At 46.1% G+C, this 10,665-nt stretch overlaps 1 protein-coding gene across 3 annotated transcripts; it reads left to right on the forward strand.

Moving 5' to 3' along the window:
* Positions 1-10,010, forward strand: LOC116463418 (short stature homeobox protein 2). Of its 3 annotated transcripts, XM_032146512.2 has the most exons (6): positions 1-367; positions 916-987; positions 3,179-3,387; positions 5,761-5,818; positions 6,123-6,211; positions 7,753-10,010. In XM_032146512.2, the coding sequence occupies exons 1-6, from the start codon at positions 22-24 to the stop codon at positions 8,044-8,046; spliced, it is 1,068 nt and encodes a 355-aa protein (XP_032002403.1). In that variant the 5' UTR covers positions 1-21; the 3' UTR covers positions 8,047-10,010. The 3 variants fall into 3 exon arrangements, with proteins under 3 accessions (XP_032002403.1, XP_032002404.1, XP_032002405.1); XM_032146513.2 differs by lacking the exon at positions 916-987; XM_032146514.2 differs by lacking the exon at positions 916-987 and having other exon boundaries at positions 7,789-10,010.
* Positions 10,011-10,665: the final 655 nt, after the last annotated feature.

The raw sequence follows: 10,665 nt of genomic DNA on the forward strand, positions 1-10,665 counted from the left end.
CCGGGCTGACGTGTGGCGGCAATGGAAGAACTTACGGCGTTCGTCTCCAAGTCTTTTGACCAGAAAGTGAAGGAGAAGAAGGAGGCGATCACGTACCGGGAGGTGCTGGAGAGCGCGCCGCTGCGCGGGGCCAAGGAGCCGACCGGCTGCACCGAGGCGGGCCGCGACGACCGCAGCAGCCCGGCAGTCCGGGCGGCCGGCGGAGGCGGCGGCGGAGGAGGCGGAGGCGGAGGCGGAGGAGGCGGAGGAGGTGTAGGAGGAGGAGGAGCAGGCGGAGGAGCTGGAGGAGGGCGCTCTCCCGTCCGGGAGCTGGACATGGGCGCCGCCGAGAGAAGCAGGGAGCCGGGCAGCCCGCGACTGACGGAGGGTAACGACCTGACTGGCCCCAGGCGGCGGTTCCCCTTCCCGCCTTCCTGACTCCTCTCGGGCGGGAGAGGACTCCGAGGCCCAGCGGGGAGGGGAGAGGGACCCGGAGAGGGCCCTGGACCCAAGCTTTGTCAGCTAGAGTGATAGTGTAAGGGTGGGGGTCCGGTGGTATGCTCGGTCGTGGGTGGGGTCCTAGTGTGTTGTGGTGGGGTGTGGGGGGAAACGTGTGGGGTTTGTGCGCTCCCTTCCCAGATGTTCCCATTCCACCGAAATGCATTTTTCACCAGCCAGAGGATGGGCTCGCAGCCCGGATGGCCCGCAGGCGGACGTGGAAGTTCGCGGGGTCGGGCTGCAGGAGGGGGTGCTGGACCAGACGGCGGGACTAAAGCTAGCCTCTAGCGCGGAGTTTGCCGGGAGGGAGAAGGGGCAGAGGTGGAAAGCTTAACCCTCCGGTCGCCTCGGTGTTTGGAGCCGCCAAGACCCCTCGAACTCCTCAGAGACCCAGAATCTTTGGATTTTAGGGGCCAAAACTTCCCATTCTCTTTCAAGGTAGAAGGAAGCCAACGAAAGCTAAGGTCCGTGCTACGCTGCTTCTCCCGGGCGAGGCGTTTCGGTTTCTTGGTGTGTTGGGGGCGGGGGGGGGGGGGGAGGTGGGGATCTATATTTACACAATTCCTTTAGTGTTTTCAATCACCCAGTACTCCGTTCTCTTAGAGCAAAAATCCTTTGGTGCTAGCTCAGTGTTAGGAAACGTCTTTATCTCAATGGCAGAGCGTTCTATACCAATTCAAAGGAGTTCAACAATAAAATTGATTTGGCACTTGGTGCCTGCAGTAACTGGTGTACTGCCATATTTTTCCAGTTAAGAAAATATGTGGCGTGCGTGGAATCACATATTTAAGCAAGCAATTAAGTTGTTTATAACACGATCTGTTCCTGTTTAGATCATTAATTGGAAATTTGGGGATAAAAATAGAGATTTTATTAAGTCTATTGATCAACTTGAATTTTGGACATCTCCTCAAAGCCCCAAAACTTTGAGTGGCATCCACTGTGTATATGACATGTTATAGACAAAGCCTTCCCACCTCATTGGCAGAATCTGAAAGGTGTGTTTTCATATTTAAATTTCAATACAATATCAGTAAAAATACTTTGCTATTAAATTGGCCCATAATGTTTAATGTTATCCACTTCCTTCCTAAAGAAAGGACAAATGTCCACAAAACTAACTCTGAGAACTAGAAAATACGGCAATACTTAAGATCACCGTAGCTAGAATGCCCGGCAGGGCCGAGATCTAGCGACTCTTCTTCCTCCAAACCAGCACCAGGTCTTCCTAAATTTGTAAAGTGGTGGAGTTACTGTCAGGGTGCCCAGCGCAGCTTCCTGGCCATGAGTCCACAACTACAGGCCCGAACTACAGGTTCACCAGCGCGCCTGACGGCGAGGTTCAGATCTGAACCCCCGGCGGACGCAGTTCCTGGGATTGTTGATTTCCAAGCTCAGGGCAAGTATTAATTTCTCTGCAGACCGGCTCTTCCGGAAATGATTTTTAACACCCATGCTGGCCTGAATCCTGCGCTGGGAAGAACTGCAAACAGCCTCGACTATCTAAACTCAGCTTTGACTTCTTAAAAACCGGAGTCTCTGATTCCGGCGCAGAGGATAAAGGTTCCAGGGGGATATTTATATATGGTGGCTCTATATGCTCACACTAGAAGAGCTCCTGCTTTTAAAGGGAGGAGGAGGACAGGAAAGTGGCAACGGATGTGTGCAAACCCAGAGCAGAAAAATGCATATTTTATTAAACATCCGAGCTGCTGGTTGCATGAAAAGGCTTTGAGCAACCAATAGAAACCGAGGATCGCGAATATTCCGCTTGAACCTGTTGATCTCTGTGGGTTAAGCGTTTAGGGTCGAGTCTGCGTTTCCACGAGGGAGGGCGAAGAGAGAGGGAGGGCGAAGAGAGAACAGAAAGAGCGGGTGCTTTCGCCCGCCACCGGAGGCTGGTTTTCCGCCTCCCGCCTTCTGGCCCGGCTTGGGCGGCGAGCCCTTTGGGCGGCCAACATGGCGTGGGCGCCTGTGCTCGTGCGACCCCGGTCGGGCAGGGTGGACGGAGATTACCTGGCTGTCCAGGGGACCTTATGCAGGGTTTGGCCCGAGCCCAGGGGCAGCGAGGGGCGTCTGCGGATGCGGCTCCCTGTGCGGCACAACACCGGTGTCTGTTGCTCTCGCTGATACCTTTCGGCCCAATTGTTCCTAAATTAGACCAGCAAGTTTGCGGTAGCGGTGGTGAGAGCTGGCCTGAGAACGAGCCAGCCTTCTGGGAATGGCCGGTGTGAGAGGCCAGTGGGTGGCCTTGCCGCGCCCTTATGTCCAGACCTTGCTCTGTGAGAGGCCTGGCGCTGCGCCTTTGATTTCTGTGAGTGCTTCGGAGAAACTGAGTGCGAAAGTGAGTGGAAATCATTTGGTGTTTGCTGGGAAAGGCCCGGGACTGTGGGGTGGATAGTGAGGCGGTGAGTCGAGGTACTTTTGTGGAGGAGGTAGTGGATGACTGCCCACCTTGCCCCAGGCGGCTGCTCAGACTTGACCTTTGCGCTTCTCCGGGATATTCTTCCTCCGTGTTGGGGTAAGAAGCCGGACCAGGATTCCACGAGGGGGAAGGATTCTCTATATTCTTTTTTGCGACAAATCTGGTAACGGGATTTGCTGTGCTGTTTTTGTCCGTGTGTGTGTGTTTGTGTGTGTGTGTGTGTTCGTGTGTGTTCATGTGGATGTACGTGTGGCCCCGCTGGGGTGCCCCCTCCAGTGTCCCCGGAGCTGAAAGATCGCAAAGAGGATGCGAAAGGGATGGAGGACGAAGGCCAGACCAAAATCAAGCAGAGGCGAAGTCGTACCAATTTCACCCTGGAACAACTCAATGAGCTGGAGAGGCTTTTTGACGAGACCCACTATCCCGACGCCTTCATGCGAGAGGAACTGAGCCAGCGACTGGGCCTGTCGGAGGCCCGAGTGCAGGTACCCAGCTGCTAGGAGGTCGAGAGCCCAGGGAGCAGAGAGAGCCTGGGGTTGGAAAGAGGCTTGGGGGACACACTCCGGAGGTGGTGGTTCTAATGTGTGGTGTAAAATAAGAAGGAAAGAGATATCTTTACTAGAGGTCTTATTTTCCAAAGTAGATCTTAGTACTATAGCACTCCCTTCCCCCCCCCCCTTTTTTTTTCCATCCTAACATATGTTCCCAGAAGAAGAAAGCTGTGCTGGGCTTTCTCCCAGAGTTTCTATAAACCACACCCCCCTTGCCTCGTGCTGGCTTTAATGTGGTTTAATCCTAATGGGCCTACTTTTATAAGGCTTAAAAAAAATCCCACAGAAAACGTTTTATCTCTGGATGCCTTAAAAGTTCCAAGGAGTATTTTGCTCTCTGGAGTTGGATTTCCTTGAAGGTCTGCTCTGCAGGGTCTAGGTTTGTCAAGCGGATATCCCAATTAGGTTTATAGATGTGCAGACTATAAAGAAAATTAGTAACTGTTAAGTGCAGAAATTTACAGTCTGCTGTTAGCAGTCGATCTCAAACTGTGTGTGAAATAGCGGAGAAATAAACGCATTTTGGTCACTCTTTGTTCATTCGTTTAACCAAGGCAACGAAGCTGACCCTAAAGAAATTAGATTTTAAAACAAACCACATATATTAGTATTTATATTTCCAAAGCCTGCCCTCCAGCACGTGCCATACCCAATGAAGTTAGGACTGAAACAGATTTTCTTTATTGGTTGTGGAGGCAAATGTAATAGCAAAAATAGGCTTTGGGAGCATTTAAAGGAGCAAATTGTGTACATTCACATACACATATCCTTCTAGCTTTAGGGGGAACAAATTTAAATGTTTCAGATTGTATTTCCGCTCAAATAATAAAATAGAATAAAATGATAGTCATTATTTGTTTGAACACATGGAGCAGTTTTAGGCCCGCACATCTGCAGCTGTTACAAAGTATCGCTGTAACAGATACTCCCTCGGTCTCTGGGCACAGAGACCACCATCTGTAGCGAACTATGCACAATTCTTAAGGGGCTTCCCCACATCTTGTAATAGGATCAGGAAAAAAAAAAACAGAGCAGTCACGTTGAAGAGGAAAAGTAATAATAGGCTGCCTTGGTCATCACAGCATCAGCAGCAGAGCCTTCCTTTTTAAGCCTCTCCTGCTTTGCTCTGTGCGCTGAGATCTCCAGAGGCTCAGCAACCCCTTAAAAACATGATGATAATTATTACAGTTATGATTATTAGTATCTTAATTCCAACTCTTTTAGGGGAAAGAAAAAGGCAAGAAGCCTCAGGCCATGTGAATTACACAAAGGATGCCACCCTGGCACAAAATCCACCCTCTGTTATACTAAATAGCAGAGAAAGTTTTGAAGATTTGCATTGACTGTGACACTTGCTTTCAAAAACATACCAATGAAAGCTCTGAAGCAGTATTTTTACTTTAATGGAGTTTTTAAAACTTTAATTTGTGAGTCGATCAATATGCTTTATTATTGAAAGTGGAATACAAAAGCAAGCTTTATTTGAATTTTAAAAAATCTGTCATACTGCCTGTAAAAGTTGTCAAGTTTAAGCAGGTAACATCCAGGAGAACAAAGTACCTAAGAGTTACTTGCTTTATACATACTTCATTCTCCTTTCACTGAGTGCTCTTCTTTTTTTCTCTTAAGAAGTGAACTTTATTGTTGTTTCATACTTTTATTTACATTTTAGTTATTTTCTAGATGTTTTCCTACTATCCTAACTGCAAGCAGTGGCTTTTTCTAAAGAAGCAAATTAGATTATCATGATAATGATGCACAATTATTCTGCTACTGTGTTTCACTCTGCTGCACAGAGGAACAGAGAAATTCTAAACTTCTTTGTAGTGAGGCTTTTATGACACTAATTACCTCTGCCCAACCCTTACAACTCCTTCTCTGCAAAAGAGTCATTATTTGCTCTGGTGTTTGGTTTTTCTTTAAGATGAAGCTAATTAACATTACAGGCTATTAATGAACACATTCTTCTCAGGTCTTAACTGAGCAAATATCTAAACACATTATCATGTTGGTATCAGGTACCAAGCAGAGTTTTAGGCGATGGGGACTCCGTTATGTGAAAAGATGAAATCAGGACTAATAGTAATCTATCTTGTGAAAGTCTATAAAATCTATCTTTCTATTTCTGTAGTTAATTTACATGTTTAACTTTGGAATTTGAGGCTGTTTTATACAATTCAAAGATTGCTTGCTGTATCTCCCAATTCTTATCTGAACCACGACTCTTTTCTCTTTGTATTCTTGTAATTTAAAAAAAATTTTAGTCATAACATCTCGGTTTTATTTTTTCCCCCCTCCAACCTATAGGTTTGGTTTCAAAATCGAAGAGCTAAATGTAGAAAACAAGAAAATCAACTCCATAAAGGTATGCTTCTTATACAAGGAACATTTGATAGTCTGAGCAAAGAGAGAAGTAGTGAATATTACTATTACAATGACAGAAAAAAAGAAACCTCAAAATGGCAATAGCTCTTGACTTAATAATCTCCAAAGGCTGTTAATGGAGTCCTAAAGTTTGGGAGTAAGTTATATTTATTTAAATTTTGGATGCAGTTTAGAAAGATAATAGTCCATTTTCAAAGGAATTAGTTCTATCTTGTACTATTTGGAACCCTGAAAAATGCTACAAATGTTAACCTCACATAATTTTTCTTTCGTACTTTTTACAGGTGTTCTCATAGGGGCCGCCAGCCAGTTTGAAGCTTGTAGAGTAGCACCCTATGTCAACGTAGGTGCTTTAAGGATGCCATTTCAGCAGGCAAGTACAGCCTAGTTTCAAGCTGTTTTTAAATATAAAAATACCTGAATGTTTGCTTGAACTGTTGAACATCACCTGTCTCTGAGCCCAGATGTCAATGTCTGCATAGTTGGAGAATCATTTTGAGATGATATAGTGGACCCACTACCCTTTAAAAACCTATACGGGATTAAGGGTCTGAATGCCTAGTCCCTTCTGTCCTCATGGGAACCCCTGAAGGGGCCTGAGGGCAGTAACTGGTCCTTTAAAAATACACTAAAGATTACCCTTAGAGAGAGAGGAAGGAAAAGCCTTTTGATTAAGATTTTGTCAAATCCAATACAGAGGTTAGTCCTAAGGTATTTCTAAGGCAACCCTCTAGATACTTTTCTAGGTATTTTCTATCTCTTAGTGACATTAAATAACTCTGACAGAAAAAAAAAAAATAAACACAGGTACTCCCAGCTCATACTTTCGTTTTTTCTTTCTTTTGTTTTTAAATCTGTTTCTGCAAACAAAGTTTCATCTCTGGTAAAGAGAGAAGTCTTGGTCTTCCCAGGGCTGCCCTGCCTTTGCAATCCCTTAGCCATAAAGAAACCTTTAAGAGTACATTTTAAAAGGACAGCCTGCAGCAATGATTTAATCCTGGGAAATCCCAGTGCTCTGAACTCCCTGCTCTCCAAGCCTGAGGGCGAAATCCTTTCCCAACCAGTGTCTGACCTTCCCTATCCTCAGCCAGGACCCCTGCTTGGCATGGCTGTGATGTCATGAATTAGCTCTCAGTCTCCAGTGACTTGGACCGGGGAGACACATAGGTGTGCCCATGAATTGAGAGTCGGTGTTAGGGAGATCTTAGCTCTCTTGGTGCCACAGGACTCTGGCATCCTGATGCTTGGCTTTGGAAAAAAGAGAATGACTGAAGAAAGAGGGAGGGGTGACTTTAAAAGGAGACCTTTACTACTCAAAAGGTAATCTTTGGTCCAGCAGCAACAACACCGTCTGGGAGATTGTTAGAAATTCAGAATCTCAGGCCCCAACCTAGACCTTGTGAATCAGAATCTGAATTTTAACGAGATCCCTGGGTAATTGTTATGGCAGTAAAGGTTAGAAGTACCGACTCACAATTGTGCCTATTGTGGTGAAGACGGAATAACTTCCCTGAATGACATTAAAAAGTTCCGTAGTTTGCTTGTTGGTACTCTGTTGTTTTGGTAGTGGGGTAAGAGATGCATGGCAGCATCAAGAGAAGAGGGTAAGGATCCTCACCCGCAGTCTTTCCAATATACCATTTCAGCCCAGTTCCCAGGGGAGACGGCCACATTCCTGCAGAAGGGGGTTCCCGGGGTACGGGGAAATAAGCCTACCCTAAGCGAGTTTCGGAGACCCAGGGGACACTGGAGTATACATGTGGAACCCCAGATTCAGCAACAGGCTGAGAAGGTCACTGTCGGAACAAGATGCACAGCCAAATGCCCTCTCCCCGTGCCCAAACACAACCCAACTCTCTCTCTGGCTAAGCTGGACGCCGTTAATGCTCTGTTTCTATTCTGTTGTCACCCTAGGATAGTCATTGCAACGTGACGCCCTTGTCCTTTCAGGTTCAGGCGCAGCTGCAGCTGGACAGCGCTGTGGCGCACGCGCACCACCACCTGCATCCGCACCTGGCCGCGCACGCGCCCTACATGATGTTCCCAGCGCCGCCCTTCGGACTGCCGCTCGCCACGCTGGCCGCCGATTCGGCTTCCGCCGCCTCGGTAGTGGCGGCCGCAGCAGCCGCCAAGACCACCAGCAAGAACTCCAGCATCGCCGATCTCAGACTGAAAGCCAAAAAGCACGCCGCAGCCCTAGGTCTGTGACGCCAACGCCAGCACCAATGTCGCGCCTGCTCCGCAGCACTCAGCCTGCACGCCCTCCGCGCCCCGCTGCTTCTTCGTTACTCCTTTGAGACCTCCGGAGCCGGCCCTCTTCCCGCCTCACTGACCATCCCTTGTCCCTTTTCGCATCTTGGACTCGGAGAGCCAGACTCCACGCAGGACCAGGGATCTCACGAGGCACGCAGGCTCCGTGGCTCCTGCCCGTTTTCCTACTCGAGGGCCTAGAATTCGGTTTTGTAGGAGCGGGTTTAGGGGAGTCTGGAGAGAGACTGGACAGGGGAGTGCTGGAACCTCGGAGTTTGGCTCACCGCAAAGCTGCAACGATGGACTCTTGCATAGAAAAAAAATCTTGTTAACAATAAAAAATGAGCAAACAAAAAAATCGAAAGACAAACCGGAGAGAAAACGAGAAAGGGAACTTATTTCTTATTGCTATTTGGCAGAAGCTGAAATTGGAGAACCAAGGAGCAAAAACAAATTTTAAAATTAAAGTATTTTATACATTTAAAAATATGGAAAAACAACCCAGACGAATCTCGAGAGACTGTGGGGGAGTTACCAACTTAAATGTGTGTTTTAAAAAATGCGCTAAGAAGGCAAAGCAGAAAGAAGAGGTATACTTATTTAAAAAACTAAGATGAAAAAAGTGCGCAGCTGGGAAGTTCACAGGTTTTGAAACTGACCTTTTTCTGCGAAGTTCACGTTAATACGAGAAATTTGATGAGAGAGGCGGGCCTCCTTTTACGTTGAATCAGATGCTTTGAGTTTAAACCCACCATGTATGGAAGAGCAAAAAAAGAGAAAATATTAAAACGAGGAGAGAGAAAAATAATGTTAACACAAAAAAGATGCCACAGACAATGATTTCTCTGAGAAATTATTATGGCAAAACTGTCTGGACTGCTGACAGTAAATTCCGGTTTGCATGTTACTTGTATTCCATTGATGGTGTGTCTCCTCCCACCCCCTTATCTCCCATGCACTCACTCCATTTTCATCTTCACTACGAAAAACAATACCAAAAGCATCTGGAAATTGATATATATATATCTATGTATAGATATATATTTGCCCTGTCTTTGATCCTGGGGAACAAAAGAAAAAAGTCAGAAAGGGAAAAAATTACACTCATTGTCCTAAGAAGACAGAGGTGGGCAGAATATGTGGGGAAAGGAAAAGGAAAACAAGACCACCAAATGAAATAATGAAGGTACAGCGCCTCGCTGTGCCAGACACAGTAGGCGCTCAATCAGTGTTAGTTCCCACCATTCCCCTTTTCTTGTGTTCCTTCTTGTTGGTTTCCTGAAGTTCTATTTGAAGACAGTGCTTTATTTCCCCCTCTCTATCCCGTCAAATTCACCTTAAATAACACCCAGCTAGATACAGGCACTAGGTTTGTGTAAGATATGTTGATACACACGAACAAAGTTTATTTTGGCTATAAACATTTGCATTTTATCTCACAAAGGTGTATCTATTCAAGTAACCTTGTTTTTTTGTTTTGTTTCTTTTGGTTGTTTGTTTCAATTCATGTGGCTATTTAAACTGGGATACCTTGAACTAAGCCAATCTGTATTCCAATTCGCTAGCAAGCCTAAGTTTGTGGGTTTTTGTTTTTGTTTTTGTTTTACCTTCTAATTTACAAGAAAGAGGAAAAGCTCTTCTGACTGAACTTCGGTATGCGGTTGAGCTTTGTAACTATTTGTTCTCCATGAAAACAATATTATTTATATTTGACATATTTTTTTCTAGTGTATTAAGTTATTTTAAACAAAAGATGTTATCTCATGACGTGTTGTCAGTACAAAATGTGTCGCCTCCAATTCTGTTAAACCTTTTAAATAAGTGCCAAGTTATTAATTGAAGACACTTTGCGATCAATTGAATGAAAATATCGTTTCATTTGATGGGGTTCGCGTCATCTTTGTTCCTGTTACTATTAAAATATCCGGGATAGTCTTTCCCTTTTCCCTTTTGATTAATGCGTATCACTCTCTCGAATATACCAACTTGGAAAAGCGCTTGCCTCTGCTCTTATGTGCCGCAGTCAAGGGGCAGTAAGAAGGGTGGCTCTGTGGCTGTCGCTAGCGCTGAGTGCATTTCCGCCGGCCCCCTCCATTTTATCCACCCAGCATAGAAGCGGGGTTATACCAAATTAATGAAAGAACAGATAAGAAGTAAAATAACATAGGGTAGAGTAACTTCCTTCCCCAAGATGGACTCTCGTTATTCCTTTTGCTATAATTCCAACCTTTATCTGGGGACACTTTTGGGAGGAAGGAAAGAGGGATCCTGCGGTGCGAAATCAACCTGGGTTTGGTATGGCATAATCGACAATCAGTCCCAGTTCGTTGACCCTTTCTGGAGCGGGGCAGGTGCTGACTTCGGAGCGGGAAAAGAGCCGCAAAGGCGGGCAGGCGAGGGCACTGTGGAGGGCGGATTCCCCATCTGACACTCCTGTTTAGGGTTGGCTGAAGCAGCTTCTTCATTGGTTAAATTTAGAAGGTGGAAGCCGGAATCGGGTTTAGGAAAAGCCTGGCCTTGAAAATAATGAGGAGCTGTCTCTCCCCACGTCGTGGCCCCCTTCTTCTGGAAGAAATC

This window comes from Hylobates moloch, unplaced genomic scaffold, assembly GCF_009828535.3.
Source record: "Hylobates moloch isolate HMO894 unplaced genomic scaffold, HMol_V3 SCAFFOLD_36, whole genome shotgun sequence".
Classification (NCBI taxonomy): Eukaryota; Metazoa; Chordata; class Mammalia; order Primates; family Hylobatidae; genus Hylobates; species Hylobates moloch.